Below are 22,119 nucleotides of genomic sequence, written 5' to 3'. Positions count from 1 at the left end.
TACTATAATGTGTATATATATATATATATATATATATATATATATATATATATATATATATATATATATATAATCTATTATTGAAGATGGTTATAATGATTGATTTGTAATTAGATAATATATTATATTCATGAAATATGCATTCTTTTTTTGAGCTAATTTTCTTCCTCAGAAGTAAGACGACTCAATCTTTGAGGCTCCGCCGTTCGCTCTATGTAGGTGCCATCCATTTCATGACATCAACCCAGAGTCGAAATTGGCGGCATGTCTGTGTTTTGCCAAAGAAAAGCAGCAAGAGAATGAAGTGCCTGGACCTCCAGCTGCATCACTGCTTCTGAACACACTCTTCTCTCTGATTGCAGGTTGGAGAACTGCAGTTTGTCAGAGATCAGCTGTGAAGCTCTGGGCTCAGCTCTGAAGAAAAACCCGTCCAATCTGACAGAACTGGACCTGAGCTGGAACAACCTGCAGGATTCAAGAGTTCTTTATCTGTGTGGTTTTCTGGAGAATCCAGAATGTAGACTACAGACTCTGAGGTCAGACTCCATGTTTCAGTTGTTTTCAGATAAAAATAATGAGTACAGATAACTGACTGATGAAATGAGTACAGAACAACAACTGAGACCTCACCTCTTTCCTACCTTCCTGTGTGCTGCTGCTGACTGCACTCGCTGTAACTCTGAGGCTCCGTTTTTTCTTTTATTACAGAGGTGTTCAGGTATATCGGATGTGCACAACTCATGTGATATTTGCATCTGAAATAAGAAGGAGAAGCTTGTCTGAGCATTTATGTGAACGTGTGAAAGTCAGGGAGGGAGGTTAAAAGACCAAAAAAGGGAATCATGACTTGATTCCCATCATTAATGTTAATGATCCGCTTAAAAGATTTGATTAACTCCTGAATGTCACATCTCTACAACGCATCTCTGTAACATCAGGAATGTCAGTATACTCCGAATCTGTCTCCTGCATGAAGGAGTAAAACTGCTGGTGATTCAAATCTTTAGCTCAAATAACGTTTACAGTTTGTGTTCCAGAGCTCATTCTATAGTCCATCTTCAGGACTTTGCCACACAGTGCTCCTTGGTGGATGATGCAGTGATCTATTGTCAACTCACCAGTACACTTCTCCTCCTGGATCTTTACTCACATCCTTCCCACTAGTGAACTTTTTTCCACCACACATAGCCGCTGCTCCATCAGTTGCTAGTGCAACAAGTTTGTTTCGTGACAGTTCCACTTTGACAAACATTTTCAAAAATATCTTTGTCCCGTGTATCGATTTAATGTCCATTATTTCTTCTGTAAGAAGAAAAATTGGAGTCCACTCTCCGGATGAAGATGTCCAGCTGTGCCGTATCAGTCATGTCAGGACTTTGATCCACAGTCAGAAAGTCTGCAATACTTACCTACTTTACTTCTTTCACTCAACTGTGTTCTTAAACCAGCGGCCATCTCCCAAACTCCACCAACAACCGTATTTCTACTCAGGCATCTGTTTGCTTGGATTTGCTTTTGTCTGGACATCAGACGTCAAACACCTCCATCCAACAACTCAGCAGAACTTCTCTGTTGGTAAACGGTCTGGCTCCTCTGCCGTGATAAAACTTGCTTTCACAGCAGCATCACTTTGGGATTCTGCACGGCTGCAAAGCGTCTGCTGAAGTGTCCCATTCTTCTCTGACTCTTCTGCTTTCTGGATCTTCTGCTCTGCATTCAGGTCTTTCAGGTTCTTAGGATGTTTAGTCTCACAGTGTCGTCTTAGATCAGGTTCTTTCACTAAAACCACATTAGCTCCACAAACGAGACCCACGGCTTTACCAGCAATGTCTGGAAACATTTAAGTTTAAAGTTAAGCTTTAGCATACCTCAAGCCACTCTGTTTGTGGAATGTGAGCAGAAAAGGCTTTCATCGCATTACTCTTCCATGAAGCATCTCCTTGTGCAAAGTGCGCTGAATAGTTGATGGATGCACAGTGACACCATCTTCAGTAAGATCATGTTGTAGGTCTGTGGAACTGGTCTGTGGGTTGACTTACTGTTATCACCGTCCTTCAGCTCTGCTTATATGAGAAGATTCAATGAGAACAACTTGCAACTGGCAACCTTAAATACAATACCTTAAATCTCATGATCGGCTTTACCTGTGTATGTAGGTCAAGGGTCGATGAGCGTATCTTATCATATTTTGTGTTACAATTTTTTGTGCTGAAGTTTTTAAATTCAATAACACAACAAGAGTGCCCAAATGTATGCACCTGCCTACTTTTAAGTAATTATTGCACACTTTCCGTAAATCCTATGAACTTCTTTGCACTTCTCAAATGTCACTGTGTATGTTGCTATGGTGTCTATTTTACAAAACTCCTGTGAGGTTGATGCAATGAGAATGTCATCTACATACGTTATGATTTGAATTTTCATAGGGGGCTCAAATACCGCTAAACAGTTTGAAATAGCATCAGAAAAATTGGTAGGATTTTCTGCATAGCCCTTAGGAAGTCTTGTATAAGCGTACTTCTTTCCTTCAAAAGTAAATGCAAACGAATATTGACTATCTGCGTGTCAGGGGACTGAGAAAAATGCATTACTTAGATCTATTACTGAGAACCATTCTGCTCTTGGATCTAAAGTATTTAACAAAGTGTGTGGATCTGGTACATTAGGTGCTCTTTGTACAACAACATCATTATTGGTCAATTTAAGGGTGGGGTCATCTAAGATAGCACAAGGGTTAAGAGATTCTTTCTCTGTCAACATAATTTCCACTCAGCTTGTTCTGTCAGCCAGATGCACATTAGGCTGTGTCATCACTACCCAGTTTAATGCAATCCTCTTAAACTTAGTTTCAGGAATGGTAGAAATTCCAGTTTCCAGATCAGTCTGCCTGTTCGTTGTATAAGTCACTTCCTGCACATGTTCTTTCATTTCATCCCATTTTGAACCTTTAGTACAAGAAATAAATGGAACTGCATCTGCCATTTGTTTCCAACTTGTCACTCTTTCTGTATACATTAAGTTTTTTGCTTCTGGTGTAACTTTCCAATAAAAATCCTTTATTGTACATTTTTGAAACCCTAGTTTACTCACTGCTTCGTCATATTTCCTGTCAGGACCAGGAGACTTTTGCATGTTAACATGACAAATAGATTTTCTGGAGACATAAAATCTGCATGGGGTGACACTCTGGCTTTTGCTTTTTCCATTAAGGTTTTTGCAGTCTCTCCAAGATCAGTCTTCGGTAGATCTAAAGTCCAATAATAGTATGGTTCACCTCTACCTTCTAGCACACAGATGTCTGTATCTGGACAACGTCGTGCTTGCATCCCCCCTTCTCTTGTGGGGTAAATTCCTAATTTCAATCTTATCATGACATCTCTCCCTAAAAGATTAAAAGGACAGTTTGGTGCTAAAACCACAGGAATGCTTGTTGTTTCATTAGTGTCAGGATTTTCAAAACAAACTGGTTTACTCAAGTGTTTAGTCTCAATTTGCAGATTTCATTTGGATTGTTTTATTTGACTTAGGAAAATCATGGCAATGACTTCTTATCACAGTTCTACAAGCCCCTGAATCACAAAGAAAAACAAATGGTTGTCCCTGAACATAAAGAGTTATTTCTGGCTTTTCCATTAGACAAACTTCAGTGATATCTAAAAATTCATCACTAATTGGTTGAATTTCTAGTTCAGAATCATCTTTTATCTTGTCATTTCTTCTACCATCTAATCAATCTGATTTCTTCCTTTCAGGACAATCTCTCTCTCCCAATGATCTCTCTGTCTACAAATCCAACATCCATCATCAACCTGCTCTGACCCTCTGTTGCTACTTCCTCTAAACCTTTCCTCAAAAATTTTCTTTAAAATTTCCTTTTCCACGACCACGATCTCTTCCTCTCTTCACATTCCTTCCAAAAAACACATCACTACTTTCCTCCTGCCAAAATGTAACTACACCTAAATTTCTTCTTATTCACCATCACTGTTTTCTGCATGAACAGCAAAATTCATAAACTGTTGTAGTGCTCCTGTAAGTAGATCAATGTAATGCTTCCTTATCCAGTCTGCAATCTCTGGTCTCATAGCTTGCAGTAAGGCTTGTTTCAGCTGCTGTCTATAGGGACCATCATCATTATCATCATCTCTGAGTCCACTGTTAGCTTTAAAAACTTCTTCAAATTTGACTCTAAAATCAGACACTAACTCTCCATCGTTTTGCTTAGTTTGACCAATCTTTCCATAATCAGGTCTCATTGGAAAGGCTTCTCCAATTCTTTGTCCTAAAAGTGTAAGACATTGAATCAACTCTTCACTGTTATGCGGAAGAGGTCTGGGTGGATCCTCATCATCCATAGGATTCCAATTTCCCTTTACTTTTGCCCAGTCTGCTTTAATAGCAATCATCCATGCTTGCTGACATTTAATGCCATTCAGATGGTAAGCTCTCTGAACTTCCATCATTTGCTCATGAAAATCCTGTGGATTTTCCATGTGAGAGATGAATCCCTCCACTGCCTTCCTAACATCATCTACTGTCCAGGTTCTAAACACAAGAAGTGTAGGCGTCTGGCCATCTTCTCCAGCTCTGGGATTGGGCACTTCAATCATTGGGTTCAGATGACTCTCCGGCTTCTTCCAAACCAACCCCCACAGTTTTGCTCCATTCAAGTTTTTTCGCTTTTCCTCTTTACATCATTTTTTATTTTTCTGGTTTATTTAAATCAGTCAGTGGCAGGTAAAGACCCGTCAAGGAAGGAGCAGTTGGCCCCTGATAGGGAGGAGGTGAGAAAGCAGCTGGATTCTGCCCCCCCCCCCCCCCCCCCCTTTCATCTCGGCCTGCAGCTCAGCTGCAGCCGGCTGCAGGATTCTGGGTCTCATGAAAACTGATTCATCATCCTCTTTCTTAGCAATCAGACATGCTTCTCTAGTTTTATTTTTCTTAATGCCATTTGTTCTTTTTATTGCTTCATTTAACCACAGTTTTGCACAAATTAATTCTTCACTATTTTTTGTTTCTTTTTTGTTTTTTATTCTGTTTTTAATTGGTAACTGTTGAACTAATTCAGTACATGCCTGTACTCCAAGATTCCCCTTAAAATCGAAGTTTTTATCCCATTTTCTCAAGAATGTAGTTGAGCCTGGATGAGCTCTTTCCATGTATTTTGAATCCCCTGTTAATTCTACTTTTCTATTTGAATTCCCCATTTTTTGTTTTTATTAATGTTAGTCACAGAGTGTGATCAGAACCAACAGAGAATTTCACTCCCCGTGCAACAAGCTTCTGGGTCAGACCTATTGTCTGATCCGGTCACACGTTTAGGGTCCTCCTATAGGAGCAAAACCCGTTTTAGACTCTTGGTCCTTTTCACCTAAAACCTTATGAGATGAAATCTTGTTCTACTTCAACAAGCAGCCTTGTGTTAACACCGCAAGGTTTCGAGCTGCCCACTGCTTCGAACAAGTTCACTCCATTCACACATGCACTCACATTCACACCAAAAAAAACTTTTTATTTATTTTTGTTGTTCTTTTTCTAGGCCTTTCAGGGACTTGAACCCTCTTACGCGTTTTAGGCTGCAGAACTCAAACCTACACCTTTATTCAGAATTCTGGACCTTTTCGGGACTTCAAACCCACACGTGTTCTAGGCAACAGGACTGGAACCCGTCCCTTTCAGAATTCTGGGCCACTACGAGGACTCGAACCTCTGAATAAGCGCTTCACTTGCCTTGTCGTTGCGGTCTGACTGGTTCACGGATAACGTCAATCCGGACCCAGGGATCAGACCAGTCGATTGGCTGGCGTAGAATTCACTACGACAGACTTTCCTCCGGAGACCTAGTCTCACGGGCTGTCGACAGACTTCAATCAGTGTGGTCCTCACCCAAGGACACAGATATGTTGTCATCTGGCTCGAATGGACCAAAGAATGTCAGATAAATGCATCTAGACATTAAAGAAAAACACAATTATAAACAACAAACCACAACAAGAATCAAGTTTCTCAAGCACGAGGGAGAAGAAACCAGTGTGACAGAAGACAACCGCCACACTTGCTCTTCTCAAAAGTCTCAAAAGTCGACATTAAGCTGTTCTGTATTGGTATCCTCAGTTAGCGTGAAGTGATTCTGTTGTGATCTGTGTTTACATTATCAGTCTGTTAGATGCATGTGATTGGAAGAGTGTGGGTGGGGGCGGAGGAGCAAGTGAATATAAAGGAATGCAGTGAGAGCGTGTGTACGCCGTAATCAAATGAGGAGACAGCATCAGGGCAAGTCTTCCGTTTTATGCCATCTTTGGCCTGGTAGCGGCTGACAGCAACCATTTAAGATACATAAAAGGCTTCCGATTTCGAAACAGCCGTTGTGGACTTTTCTTTACGTCCAGCCGGACTATGTAATAATTTTGAGTAACCCATTTTGTTTAATCTTGCATTCTCACTATCACCAAGGTGAAATTCCTTTATGTAAGTTATTTGAACTTTATCTCTTTTCAATCGTGAAAACAGCTTTGATCTCTTAATAGGATTATGTGTGCCATTTATATTTAAAGAAACAAACTTTGTAGGCCTCCTAGCTATTCAACTGTATCATTTCACCATGACAAACCTGGTGCTTTTCCCTTCTCTGCGCAGAACAGTAAAGTGTAACAAAACAACAAAAGCAAACACACCAAACACCCACAAGATATGTAAAAAAAACATGGCTTCCAATGTTGGGGTCAGCGCTATAGACCCTAGTGTCCCCTAGAGGGAGCTCTATGGCAACAACCCTTCTTCTGTTAACCAGTGCAGGGGAACCTTTTGCCGGGGACGGTGATTTATAAACTAACACCTAGGGCTGGGCGATAAAACGACAACGGTACATGTGCCAAAATAACTTTTTCATGATAGAACAATAGGTCAATCATGACAGACTTTTATTTTGAATTACGAAATTAGCACTCGCCAGTTAGACCATTTTTTCCTCTTTGACAAGTAAAAGTGCGAGGGTTAGTTGCCGTGGTTCCCGTGTAACGCCTTCCCAGGTTCGGCTTGTTAAGGACAACCTGATGTGCAAATGGGAATGGAAAAGAATCGCACAAACTCTGCAAGAATTTGTCAGGTTGGGAGGGCTGGGGGCATGAAGGACCCAAAATGCAGAGACAAGAGGCACACTGTTCCAGGGCAAGGGGTTTAATCACAAACAAAACTAAACTCACTGTGGGCAAAACATGAACATGGCAGAAGGGAAGAGCCGATAAAGACGTTAGAGACATTACATGAGAGACATGAGAGTCATGGTCAGGCACGGAGTCGGCCAAGGAGTCAGGCATGGAGTCGTGGTCAAGCATGGAGTCATGGTCAGGCATGGAGTCATGGTCAGGGTTCTGACAGCAGTAAGCCGGCAGGTCGGGTCAGTCGTCAAGCTCCGGCGGGTCGGGCCAGTCGTCGAGCTCCGGCGGGTCGGGCCAGTCGTCGAGCTCTGGTGGGTCTGACCAGTTGTCGAGCTCCGGCACCCCCTTGGAAACAGGGGTGAGTCGGGGTGCGTCCGGCACCCCCATGGAAGCAGGGGCGAGTCGGGGTGCGTCCGGCTGATGAGGAGAGTGGCTTCAGCTAATTGTGTCAGGCAGGGAGTGAGAGTGGGAGGGGGAGGATCCTGACAGAGGCACCATGACAGAGACCAGCCGTTCCTGGTAGGAATGACAGTTGGATCTCTACTGCACAGACAAAAAACAGATACAGGTTTCAGCACTTAATTCACACAATGTTCATGTATATAAAGAACCAAGTAAATGCATAATCAAAAACTATAAAAGTATAATAGAATACATAATAAAAGTACAATAAAATACATCATCGTTCCACATCGCCACATGGTAAGTTAACGTTTGAGTAAAATTATTCGTATTTATTAGTCCTTCGTTTGGTGAATTTTCTTTGTCCCTCCCTCTTCCAACATCTCTGCACGCGAGGTAAACAAGCACATGCGGGTCACTCCCTGAAGAAACAACGAAATGTGGTGATTTTTCACAGGATCCAATCAGAACTGGAGGATAGAGCTGCTTCATTTACAGCAGCAACAGACAGATGAACAAAAAGTGTTGACTTGGAGACAGCGCTGTTGTTGGATACTAATGCTATGATGCTATGCAAACGAGCTGTTCCGTCTGATACCTAAATATAGACAAGGAGAGAGAGAGGTAAGCAGTCCCAGGTTGTAAAATTTCAGCGTCATCTTGTCTGGGATCACAGTGTTAAAGGCTGAACTGAGGTTACAAACATCATCCTGACGTAGGTGTTAGTATGCTCCAGGTGGGACAGGGACACGTATAGGCAGTGGCGGTTCTACACTGACTTACTCCCTGGGCGAGTAACCCCACCAGCGCCCCGCCCCCCCCCCCCCCCCCCTGCACACATACAAAATTTGACAACAACATCCTGTTGTGTTCCCTATCTTCTATTTAGCCATTTTACACAAAAAATGCATGACTTTTCTAGACTCGTATTACAGGGGGGTCAAACTCAGTCACACAGGGGGCCTAAGTTAAAAACACGCTTAAGGTTTTGGGCCGAAGAAGATAAACATTTACTGAACACACTAAAGCTAAACTTTTAAACCTTTTAAACTGAACTTTTTGAACATAAATATGAATAAAAACAGGAACACAAGTTAAACCTTAAATAATATGTTGCTCCCCATAGAAATATATTCTGTCAAAATTATACAAATATGAACATGCTGCAGAACAAAACAAAGAAAGCCTGGAAATATTAATAAGAAATTACAAATTAAATAATTCAATTTTTTAGAGCATTTTTTTAGAACTGGACTCCTGCTTCATTTTTAGCAATAATTTCTTAATGTGTGACGCCCTTTGTGAAACATATCAGAGGGATTAGATCTAAAAAAAAAAAAAAAACTTATTGTGATTAATATGTTTAGGTCTTATAAAACATTAAAGACTAAATCATAGAATTCATCAGTGGGATTACTCCAAAAATATTTGGCATTTCCCTAAATTTGTGCAACACCAACAGTAGAAATCCTCCAAAAAAACTCAATCCATAAAAAATGGTCTGCCCCCACCACCCCTCCCCCTCCCCTTCCCTCTGACACACGCGGCTCCGTCTCTATGACGGGAGGCGCAGCTGCGGCCCAGAGTTGATTGTCAGATAGAAAAAGACTCCCAATCACCTCTTAGTGTGATTCAGCCAGCCACCGGCGAGTTGCGCCCCCTTCTCGAGTTTTTTAACTTATGTTCCAAAGACTACCGCAAAGAGGTGTGGCCGCAAGCGTCTTGCAGCAGAGGGCGGTGGTCACGTGCGTGTCGGGTCTGCCGTGTCAGAGCAAAGAATTGTGGGAAATAATCCCCATTGCCTGCTTTTGTCGAAATTGGGTTGAGCACGGGTGATTGTTCTGCCTAATTCCTTTTCATGTGCCTGTTTTACGTTGTTCTGTTTTTGTTACGTTGAGTTATTTCATCTTTTTTTTTTTTTTTTTTTTTTTTTTTTTTTTTTTTTTTGCACCATAAGTGTGAAGAGGAAATAGGATGAAGACTTTCTTAAGAGTCTGATGTATCAAAGTAATAGTATCAGCTGTCGGCAGCTGAAGCAATTTCAAATTAAAAGCTTCAAGCTTCCTCTTTGACTATCTAACACAATATGTGTAACGCACGCATCGGGCACGGCAAATGCCGCCCTGGGCGACCGCCCACATCGCCCATATCAAAAACCGCCACTGCGTATAGGGCTTACGAGACTGCATCTTTTGTTGATCGGTACTCCCTGTAGGCAAATTGATGACTGTTCAGAGTAGCAGGGCTGATTTAAGTGATGTAACTTAGGACAATGACTAAAAGGATGTCAGAGCGACAGGCCTGTAATCATTGAGGCAAGAGACAGACGATTTTTTTGGCAGCGGCATGATGATGGGAGACTTGAGACACAGGAACTGAGGCGGGCTGCAGAGACAGATTGAAGATGTCCAGAAAATTCCAACCTGCTGTTGGGCATATAGCTTCAAATACAACCGGACACCTTATCTGGTCCTGCAGCTTTGCTGGTGTTAATCCTCCTCAGGGTGGAGCTCACTTGATGTAGCTGCAGGACAAGAGGCTGGAGCTGTTCCTCCAGCCTGGAAAGATGACCAGTGTCTCTGCTGCTGGGCGTGTCAAAGCATACAAAGAAGATGTATATTGTTCCTGTGGTCTGTGATGCTTCTAGTGCCTCATCACATCTCCTGCGGGTTGTTGTTAGCAAAGTGCTCCTCGATGTGTTGTCTTTACCTGCGTTTGGCCTGGTTAATGCCTATCCTTGGCTCTCTCAGGACCCTGCTGTAGGCCAGCCTGTCACCTGTCCTGTAGGCTGCATTCCGAGCTTTGAGCAGAGATCTCACTGTGTCATCACACCATGGTTTCTGGTTTGGATACACTTCGATGAACTTTGTCGGCATCGGTGCAACACTGCACACAGCTCAGGACAGATTTAATCTGATATTTTTCAAATCTTAGCTTTAAATCCAAGCGAAATCATTTGGATTTTATATTGTCATGTTTTTTGGTTCCATAACTGAATAAAAAGTAATTTTCCTACTTTCAGTTTAATCTGCTTTCCTGCCATGAATTTTGAAAATGTAATTGGATATTTAGAATTCATGATGATGATCCTCATCTCTTTTAACTTCAATTTAAAGTAATTTAAAATCTTTTGCATTTTATTTACAATCATGTTTTGGGGGTGTCAGATAAATGCATCTAGACATTAAAGAAAAACACAATTATAAACAACAAACCACAACAAGAATCAAGTTTCTCATGCACGAGGGAGAGGAGCAAGAGTGACAGAAAACGTCTACCACGCTTCTCTTCTCAAAGGTCTGCCTCTCCTCGTGCCTCTTTTATTAAGAACACAAGAAGGAGGTAACATTTTCAAGACAAAGAGAAAAGTTCATTAGGGGGTGTTGTATAATGACCCATTTGGTTGGATTCTAAGTTCAAACAGTATTCCTTATCAGCTAAGGACAGTGTGTCGTAAAACCCCCTCTTAGCTGGGATGAGAAGCAGATGAATAAACACACACAACTGTTTTCAGAAAAGGTCAATCTGAGTTAACATTTAAACATACATTTACACAAATACATTTAAGCAATGATAATAATAAAACAAATTCCTTCACATACTCCCTCCTTTTTATCATTGATAAATGTCAACATCTCACATCCAATATCACATCTCTTGTCAGTTTTCCGTGACATCTTCATTTTCATAAAACTTTCAATTTACACTCAGATGAGAAGTTCCTTTTTTTTTCTCAAGTAATTTCAATTTCAAAATCATTACAGTCATCTTGTTCTCCCTTTAATAACAAGTTGTATTCTTAAATCATAAGAACACTTTGTACTCCACAATTCACTGCTCTGGAAATCATAGATTGAATACAAGGAAAAATGCACATAGTGAACACATAACATATGATCAGTACCATAAGAATAGGTGTCACTATTTTTAACAAAAGTTGCCACCATGAACCAAAAGCAAACCAGGAGAAGAAATCCCAAGATTGGGGTTTCCTGTCATCCTGCATTGCCTGCTGAACCATTTCAAGTTGATGTAATGCTTCTGTGATGCTGTGACCTTCATTGGTGTTGTCAGGATTAAATGTACAACAGGTATCATTTAACATTTTACAAACACCTCCTTCCTGAGCAACCAATAAGTCCAATACCAATCTGTTTTCTAGAACAATAAGTCTCATGCTTGACATTTCTTCATTATAGCCTTTAAATGCTTTAATTGTAGCGTTCAAAAATAAACCTAATCAATAATCAATGGTCTCAATTCTGAGAGCGTTTTAGCATTTCCCACTCAGGGAAACAATGCCATAGTTACCTTGTCCCCAGTATTCCAGTGTTTATGGTCTCCAGGAACATGTGATCCTCAAATGGAATCATGTGGCTTGACATCAATAAGGTTACGTCTGTGGCGTAGGTGAAGCTCATGGACTGCAGAACCTATGAAAGTGTGACCTGTGACCTTTACGGGAGCACAAATCCCACTCCAGTCTCTAGGCAGACTGAGGTAGAGGGCCTGCCCACAAAACCAAAACATTTGATCAACCACATAAGTACCATTGTTACCTGGCATTAAATCTGGATTAGATCCAACACAACGTCCTCTGGGGCAGGGAACAGCATAACCATGGGAAACTCTGTCATTGATTATCTAGACTGTGAAGGGAACAAGAAGTTCATGACACATCTTACTCGGCAAAGTTCCTAAAAACACTGTTCCATTGTTAGTTACGCAATGTGGAAACACAGTTCCTGGTTCCACACTAGCATATGGAGCAAATGATTTTTTCAATTTCAGTTTTTTAAACTGATACAAACTCTTGCAACTCGGTCTTACAAGAGTTCCATTTGAAGTGGTGACGGCTCCAGTACTAATATACCCTCTGGTATGATATTCAATAACACAGTCGCTTTTCCACTCAGAAAATTGCTTTGCCTGTAAATTAGGATGTAGGGATGAAGCTGGAATTACAGAACAAACATAGCAATCAGATCTATTCCTTTCTTTAGTCAGTAACATAACATACCTATACCAAGAATTTGTCATATACAGGTGAGTTATGTTCATTTTTGGACTATTCAAAACATCATGTTCATCAATACTCAGCCATCGTCGAGAAATGTTTCTTTCCTCGTTGGTGGTTCTTCTTGCAGGTGGATAATGATTCCAAAAGAACCAAATCCTTGTGGTTGCTCCTGTCAGGAATAGCAGGAACAGTAAACAAAATAAACTGTCTCTTAGCCCAGTTGGACACGCCATGGTGGATATGTGCCTATCTTCGGGAGGGAGAGGTTACTAGCACATCACCTCCTCAAGTCCTCTAACAGTGTAGGATCCGTGTAGTGCAAAAGAGTTCTGGTGTGCTTTCTTCCCTAAGACTAGGTGGATCTCTCGGCTTTGCTGACGTTGAGACAAGCAGCTTCTATACAGCTGCCTCCCTTTGTAGTCAGACTTCCCCACCTAGCAGTTGGAGTTAGCCTCACCCAGATGCTTTTTCTTGCAGTGTGATAGATGGATCCAAGACGTCCTTTCAGCAATCTTTACAGCTGTTGGTGTAGTCAGCAGGACTTGGAATGGCCCTTCCCCCCGTGGGCTGGACCAACACTTCCTTTTTATGGCCTTCACAAACACCCAGTCACCAACCTGCACTGGTGAAGTGTCCTGTGGAGATAAAAAGGAATCTGGCACGTGATTTGTCCTTTGCACATCTGGTAAACAGTGGTAAACATTTTTCTCAAATAATCCACTAAATTGGCATCATCATCTGGAGAATGTTGCCGTGTAGGATCAAGATCTGGTAACCTATAAGAACGTCCATACAACATTTCAAAAGGCGTTAAAGGTTGACCTGCTGTGCGTGTGATACGCATGCTTAGTTGAACTAAGTCTATGCAATCAGGCCACTGTCTGTTTATCTCTTCCATGCATTTCTTTAACTTTGATTTGATAGTGCCATTAGTTCTCTCAACTAATCCTGCACTCTGTGGGTGATAACTACAATGTCTCTATAAATCAATACAAAAGATGTTGAGCCATTTTGTCTATCACTTGATTTACAAAATGTGTACCATTATCACTTCTTATCACTTGTGGTATGCCAAAAGTTGGGATTATTCTTTTACAAATCCCTTTAGCTACTGTAATAGCGTCTTGTGTTGCACATGGAAAAATTTCAACCCATTTGGAAAATGCATCAATAATCACTAAACAATATTTCAATCCTTTACTTTTATTGAATTCAATAAAATCCATATGGATTGTATGGAAAGGAAAAGGTGGTTCAGGAAATTTTCCTCTCTTAGGTCTAACATTGCCTTGGGGATTATGACGCATACATGTAACACATTGTTTACAAAAAAGTTTTGAATAGAAAATAAATCCATAAGTTGTATAATACTTCTCTAATAACTTCATCTTCCCCCCTGTTGAGACATGGCAAGGCCCATGACTCAAAATTGCTACCCATTTGTACATGGATTTTGGTAAAATAGGTTTTCCTTCTGTGCTGATATAAAGACCTTGTTCTAACTTTGCTCCCTTTTTCAACCATAGATCTTTCTTGTTGTAGTGCGCTGTGTTGCATTTCTTTAAAACATCAGCCGTTGCATCTGCAGTCACATCCTCATTAATGCATATTTCTACATCTTTTGTTGCAGCTTGCTTTGCTGTTGCATCTGCAAAGGCATTCCCTTTAGAAATTTGATCTGTTTTTCGTGTGTGTCCCTCGCATTTACATATTGCCACTTTAGATGGTAACATTACAGCAGTCAATAATTCTTTCAGTAAGTCTACATGTGTAACTGGTTTTCCTGTTGATGTCTTAAACCCTCTGTTCTTCCACTGTTGACAAAATAAATGCACAGTAGCAAACGCATATTGGCTATCAGTATAGATCGTAACTGGCTTATCTTTAAACAGTTTGCATGCTTCAGTTAAAGCTGTCAACTCTGCTGATTGTGCTGAGTAATTTCCAGGCAGGGGTCCTGCCTTCAAAACCTTATCTTGAGTTACAACAGCAAAACCCACTTTGTTTCTGCCCGTTTCATCTTTCTTTGCTGACCCATCAACAAAAACAATTTCTCTTTCAGTGAGATCTAAAAATTCATCACTAATTGGTTGAATTTCTAGTTCTGATTCATCTTTTATCTTGTCATTTCTTTTACCATCTAATCAATCTGATTTCTTCCTTTCAGGACAATCTCTCTCTCCCAATGATCTCTCTGTCTACAAATCCAACATCCATCATCAACCTGCTCTGACCCTCTGTTGCTACTTCCTCTAAACCTTTCCTCAAAAATTTTCTTTAAAATTTCCTTTTCCACGACCACGATCTCTTCCTCTCTTCACATTCCTTCCAAAAAACACATCACTACTTTCCTCCTGCCAAAATGTAACTACACCTAAATTTCTTCTTATTCACCATCACTGTTTTCTGCATGAACAGCAAAATTCATAAACTGTTGTAGTGCTCCTGTAAGTAGATCAATGTAATGCTTCCTTATCCAGTCTGCAATCTCTGGTCTCATAGCTTGCAGTAAAGCTTGTTTCAGCTACTGTCTATAGGGACTTTCATCATTATCATTATCTCTGAGTCCACTATTAGCTTTAAAACTTCTTCAAATCTGACTCTAAAATCAGACACTAACTCTCCATCTTTTTGTTTAGTTTGACCAATCTTTCCATAATCAGGTCTCATTGGAAAGGCTTCTCTAATTCTTTGTCCTAAAAGTGTTAGACTTTGAATCATCTCTTAGATTGTTATGCGGAAGAGGTCTGGGTGGATCGTCATCATTCATAGGATTCCTTTACTTTTGCCCAGTCTTCATAGCAGTCATACATGCTTGCTGACATTTAATGCCATTCAGATGGTAAGCTCTCTGAACTTCCATCATCTGCCCGTGAAAGTCCTGTGGATTTTCCCTGTGAGAGATTACTCCCCTCACTGCCTTCCTAACATCCTCTAATGTCCAGGTCCTAAACACAAGAAGTGTAGGCCTCTGGCCATCTTCCCCAGCTCTGGGATTGGACACTTCAATCATTGGGTTCAGATGACTCTCCAGTTTCTTCCAAACCAACCCCCATAGTTGTACTCCATTCAAGTTTTTTCCCTTTTCCTCTTAACATCATTTTTCCTTTTTCTGGTTTATTTAAATCAGTCAGTGGTGGGTAAAAACCCGTCAACAGAGGAGCATTTGTCCCCTGGTAGAGAGGAGGTGAGAAATCAGCTGGTTTCTGCTCTCCCCCCCTTTTCATCCTGCCCCTGCTCGGTCTGCAGCCCGCTGTAGCCTGCTGTTGCAGGGGTCTCACAACTGATTTCCTCCCCTTTTTTAGCAATCAGACATGCTTCACTAGTTTTACTTTTCTGAATGCCATTCTTTATTTTTCGTTGCTTCATTTAAGCACAGTTTTGCACAAATAAATTCTTCACTATTTTTTTGTTTCTTTTTTATTTTGTTTTTAATTTGTAACCTTTTAACTAATTCAGTACATTCCCCTTAAAATTGTAGTTTTCATCCCATTTTATCAAGAATGTAGTTGAATCTGGATGAACTCTTTCCATATATTTTTAATCTCATGTTAATTCAACTTTTCTATTTGAAATCCCCCTTTGGTTTTATCTTTTTTATTTACGTTAGTCGAAAAGTGTGATCAGAACCAACAGAGAATTTCTCTCAGGACCGAATTTCACTCCCCGTGCAACAAGCTTCTAGGTCAGACCTATTGTCTGATCCGGTCACACGTTTAGGGTCCTTCCAGGAGCAAAACCCGTTTTAGACTCTGGGTTCTTTTCACCTAAAGCCTAATGAGATGAAATCTTGTTCTACTTCAACAAGCAGCCTTGTGTTAACACCGCAAGGTTTCGAGCTGCCCACTGCTTCGAACAAGTTCACTCCATTCACACATGCACTCACATTCACACCAAAAAAAACTTTTTATTTATTTTTGTTGTTCTTTTTCTAGGCCTTTCAGGGACTTGAACCCTCTTACGCGTTTTAGGCTGTAGGACTCGAACCCACACCTTTATTCAGAATTCTGGACTTTTCGGGGACTCCAAACCCACACGTGTTTTAGGCAACAGGACTTGAACCTGTTCCTCAGAATTCTGGGCCACTTCGGGGACTCGAACCCCTGAAAAAGCGCTTTACTTGCCTTGTCGTTGTGGTCTGACTGGTTAAAGAATAACGTCAATCTGGACCCAGGGATCAGACCAGTCGATTGGCCGGCGTAGAATTCACTACGACGGACTTTCCTCCGGAGACCTGGTCTCACGGGCTGTCGACAGACTTCAATCAGTGTGGTCCTCACCCAAGGACACAGATATGTTGTCATCTGGCTCGAATGGACCAAAGAATGTCAGATAAATGCATCTAGACATTAAAGAAAAACACAATTATGAACAACAAACCACAACAAGAATCAAGTTTCTCATGCACGAGGGAGAGGAGCAAGAGTGACAGAAAACGTCTACCACGCTTCTCTTCTCAAAGGTCTGCCTCTCCTCGTGCCTCTTTTATTAAGAACACAAGAAGGAGGTAACATTTTCAAGACAAAGAGAAAAGTTCATTAGGGGGTGTTGTATAATGACCCATTTGGTTGGATTCTAAGTTCAAACAGTATTCCTTATCAGCTAAGGACAGTGTGTCGTAAAACCCCCTCTTAGCTGGGATGAGAAGCAGATCAATAAACACACACAACTGTTTTCAGAAAAGGTCAATCTGAGTTAACATTTAAACATACATTTACACAAATACATTTAAGCAATGATAATAAAACAAATTCCTTCACAGGGGGCAAAACCCAAGAGAAATTACTCAACAGTGAAAATGTATTCTGTCATTTTCTCATCAGGGTGGGTTCCATCTGACTGAATATACCAAGTTCCTGGTCCTCCAGCTGCATCACTGCTCCTGAACACACTTTTCTGTCTGATTGCAGATTAGAGAAATGCAGTTTGTCAAAGATCAGCTGTGAAGCTCTGGGCTCAGCTCTGAAGAAAAACCCGTCCAATCTGACAGAACTGGACCTGAGCGAGAACTGGAACCTGCTGGATTCAGGATTTCTTCATCTGTGTGGTTTTCTGGAGAGTCCAGACTGCAGACTGCAGACTCTGAGGTCAGACTCCATGTTTCAGTTGTGTTCAGATCAATATGATGACAAAGTTGTCTTGACACTAAACTGCTGACATAAGGCACTTCCTCATCACTTCCCTTTTCTCTCTGCTTTGATCTGAATGTTAAATCTAAATGGTCAGAAAATGTGCAAATTTAGCCACGCCCATCAATCACCTTATACTTGTCAGCCACGTGTCAGTAGAACATGACCCGCTCTCCTTAAGCAGATAAAAGTTAACGTGGTGTAAAAATAGCTATGCCATCCATCCATCCATCCATCCATCCATCCATCCAACCATCCATCCATCCATCCATTCATCCATTCCTCCATTTTCTTCTTCCCATCGTGGTCTGGCAGCAGTCTAACCAAAGATGTCAAGACTTTAATCTCCTCAGTTGTTCCCTCCAGCTCCTTTGTGGGAATCCTGAAGTCTTTCCAGATCAGATGTCAGTTGTCTCCTTTCCATGCTGAGGATGCTGAGGAGCAGCATTTCTACTCTGAGCATCCTCTGGGGGACCAAGCACCCCACAGTTTGAGAAACATTGCATTAATCCATTCCAGAAGCGGCAGTGATAGCTCCCCATATCTCTAAAGAGGCGCCCAGCCACCCTGTAGAGGAAGTTGATTTCTACCGCTGGTATCTGGAACCGCGATCTTTAGATCATTATTTAGAGCTCATGACCACAAATAAGTGTTGGATCAAAGACCAAACACTATTTGGCGTGGCCAAATTAGCATATTTTCCAAATATTGAAATTTAAAATTGTTGTATCCCGGTCTTTTTATTAAGGAAAAGATTAATATCAACAAAGTTAAGAGTAAACAAGGTGTAGATTAACAAAATTTTATAAAGACTAAGAGCAAAATGTAAAGAGAATTAGTTTACCATCAGCACACTGCACCACAGCAACACTTCTCTCAGAGATCAGTGGTCCAGAGTGTCAGAATATCTCAGTCTTCTGTTCTCTCAAATGGTTAACCAGCCTCCCTCTGAGGTTGTTTCTCTGTGTGAATTAGTTTCCAATGTGAACCAGAGTCTGGGAGTCAGAAACTGCACTTTAATATTTAAAAAAACTTTGATGTATAACATTTAGATTTACATAAAACCATGGTGATTCTTTTGTCGCTGTCACTGGTACAACATTTAAAAAGTGCTATTTGGACAGAGCATCATTTTTACATTAAAACAACAATTTACTGTTGTAACACTCTACATCAAATGAGAGTAATTACAAAAATAAACAGGGTTCTCTTTCCTTCTTTACAGTATGTCTTTGTTTCTTTTTCTCTAATGACACTAACAACCCCAATGCGACTCAATGATGTTTCCCAGCTACTTTGTTATTTTTGAAATGTACACGGATAAATACGAAAACCTCACCCTTGGTTCAAACGACCACCCAAATACACCCAGTCTTTATATTATTTACACTAAGTTCTTTAGAGTTTCTTTGGCGTCTTTAGTCTCTTAGGACAAAGCAGTCTCAAAGATGGCGGGCCTGTAACGCTCCGTCCGCATTCTGACGGACAACAGCTCCTTAACCGGTTGAGTTGACTTGGTTACTGTGCGACTTTCAAATTAAAGGGAAGACCTCATGATGCATGGTAGAGAGTTCCAGTTTACACTCCAATGATGCACCCAGAGAAACATCTGTTGTACACTAGTGGTTCTCAAACCTTTTCTCTTATTCCCCCCTTTGAAAGAGGAAAAATATTAAATCCCCCCACCCTCCCTCACCACGAAAAACTGTGACAAAATAGGCCAAAGCATGTTTGTTTTGTTTTTCTTTTTTTGCCAAGCAGGACTTGATGAGTGTATGTAACTTTTGGAATACATGGAAGTTATTTACAATTTATAAGTTTGTCATTTTCTTGAAATACAAAGGCGGTGAATTTATGTTGTTTTATGCTGTAATTATAGAGTTGGGCTGGTGGATTGTGGTTGTTGTCTGGACTCATGTCCGCATTTCATAATCAGTCCATGATTTCGTGCTGCATAACTTCATATAACTCCACTGTAGGGAGAGAATATTGCTTTATGATCTGTATAGACTGACTAGAGAAATAATTTGACTTACGTGAGTATATTTAGTGTTGATGTGTGAGGCCAGGAGTGCTGCCTGAGTCTGGAATTGTAAAGAGTAGGCGGCTGCGGTCTGTTGCCCCTGCATGATCCTGTATTTCTGCTTCCTGGGGTCCTTGCCATCTGCGGCATGATTAAACACCTCCCGCAGCTGCTGTGTGAGTGCAGGATCGGAGTGGAAGGGTAACACACCTCAAGTCCAGAGCGCAGCTATCCACTGTCGTGGTCAGGAGGCAGACACCCAGGGAGCCTTTAGCATCTTCTGTGGGAGAAAGGCTTGATTGTTGGCCCAGAAACAGATCACACTGCATGAGGAAGCCCATGCATTGCTCGAGTCTCCATTGAATTTACCCGAAGGGCCATTCTCTGTTCCGATGCTTGAAGCTCCCGGCGCGTCGCCTCCAGCGGCCGCTGATGACTGAGGGACCGGGGGAGTTGTGGCGGCTGTGTGGCTGACAGGCAGGTTGATATGAAGCTGTGACTTGATGGTTACAATCGCAGAGTTCAGACGTTGGAGCTAAATTTAGCTCAATTTACAGATCCAGCAAATTAAAAACAAAAGATTTTAGCACTTCCCCTCAGTTGCAAAGAGGCTGAAAGGCAATTCAGGGACAGGAAACGTGCTTAATGTACACAGATATTGTGATATAATGTCCAAGCTGGTAGAAGAGTTTTCAAACTGTCTGTGACTTTGAGAAATGGGAGCTCTGTGTGATGGATGTGAACATTAGTGAGTTGTCAGGACAGATGGCTGACTTTTCCTCTGTTGACTCTGCTGATTGAAAATCTCAGCAGCATTCTGAGCACCTTTGGAGTTTAGTGCAGCCAGAAAATGATCTAAATCTCCACCGAGCTGCTCTAAAAATGGCAGGATTATTTGGGTTGACATATTGGGTTGACAAAATATTTCCATCGAACAACTGAATGCTGTTTTTCTTTTCTGTCCTATTCAGTGTTCATCTGAATCTGTGTTGAACCCATCAAATGTGCTATTAACTATCTGAACTAGTTCTGAAGCAGTCCTGATCTTCAGTTCTTGAGGGCCAAAGTGGTAATCCCAGTTAATTTTTTTTATTAAATCTGGACTCATTGTGTATTTATCTTTAACATAGACGAGGATTTTCTGTGCTACAGGTTCATAATGTCTCTTTTCCAAGTTTTCATGAATCAGCAACTTTGTTTTCTTGAACCTTCATGTCATTTAAAAACGCGTTTTACAATAGGATTCAAGATGAAGAAGTGTAATTTAATCTGCCATTTTTAAAAATCAAATCTTTTAATCAAAGCAGAATCTATTGGATTTTAAATTTTCATGTTATTTGGTTCCATAATTCAAATGTCAGTTCAATCTGCATTCCTGCCTTGCATTTTTAAAGTGTATTTATTAATTAATCATTCATGATAATAAATGACATTCCAATTCCTCGTCTGATTTAACTACATTTTAACTTCATTTTAAAAGCAATTTCATTTACCATTATGTTTTTGGGTCAAAACAGTGAAAATATAATCTGTCAGTCTTTTATCAGGGCGGGTCCCACCTGACTGGATCTACCAAGGTCCTGGACCTCCAGCTGCATCACTGCTCCTGAACACACTTTTCTGTCTGATTGCAGGTTGTGGAGCTGCAGTTTGTCAGAGATCAGCTGTGAAGCTCTGGTCTCAGCTCTGAAGAAAAACCCATTCAATCTGAAAGAACTGGACCTGAGCTACAACAACCTGCAGGATTCAGGAGTTCTTCATCTGTGTGGTTTTCTGGAGAGTCCAGACTGCAGACTGCAGACTCTGAGGTCAGACTCCATGTTTCAGTTATGTTCAGATCAATATGAGGAAAAAAATTGTGTTGACATTAAACTGCAGACATGAGGCACTTCCTAATCAATTCAGTTTTTCCTCTCTGCTTTGATCAGTATGTTAAACCTAAATGATCAGAAACGATGCTAATTTAGCCAATGCAGCTATACCATAGCACCTATGCCATCCATCCATCCATCCATCCATCCATCCATCCATCCATCCATCCATCCATCCAGCCATCCAGTTAGCCATCTCTCAATTTTCTTCTTCTAATCTCGGTCTGGCAGCAGTCTAAACAAAGATGTCCAGACTTTCCTCTACTTGGTTGGTTCCTCCAGCTTCTCTGTGGGAATCCTGAGGTCTTCAAATCTGCATCCCATTTAATCGTCGGGATTGAGATATTATTATTAACATTGCATAAGAGTTTATATATTTTGGACAGAATTTTATTCATTGAAAAATTAATCAGAGAGGTAACTGGTTCTGGTAGTTCTAGGTCATTGTCTTTGTATTTAAACGTTTTAGTAATTGTAGATTTTGGCCTTGTTAGAGAGTCCGCCCTGTAACTGGAAG

At 40.9% G+C, this 22,119-nt stretch overlaps 1 protein-coding gene across 3 annotated transcripts in view; it reads left to right on the top strand.

Moving 5' to 3' along the window:
• LOC144986480 (NACHT, LRR and PYD domains-containing protein 12-like) overlaps positions 1–22,119 on the top strand; it is a 171,154-nt gene that overhangs the window by 9,722 nt on the left and 139,313 nt on the right. For all 3 annotated transcript variants that reach the window (XM_078933959.1, XM_078933958.1, XM_078933961.1), the window contains exons 9-11: positions 363–536; positions 17,490–17,666; positions 21,366–21,539. In XM_078933959.1, the coding sequence (XP_078790085.1) occupies positions 363–536; positions 17,490–17,666; positions 21,366–21,539 (525 nt within the window). The remainder of the gene's footprint in view (positions 1–362; positions 537–17,489; positions 17,667–21,365; positions 21,540–22,119) is intronic.

This window comes from Oryzias latipes, chromosome 2 (assembly GCF_053564925.1).
Source record: "Oryzias latipes strain Hd-rR chromosome 2, Olatipes_Hd-rR_3.1".
Lineage (NCBI taxonomy): Eukaryota > Metazoa > Chordata > Actinopteri > Beloniformes > Adrianichthyidae > Oryzias > Oryzias latipes.
The sequence above is the reverse complement of the archived record's forward strand: the minus strand, read 5'-3'. Positions and strand labels throughout refer to the sequence as shown.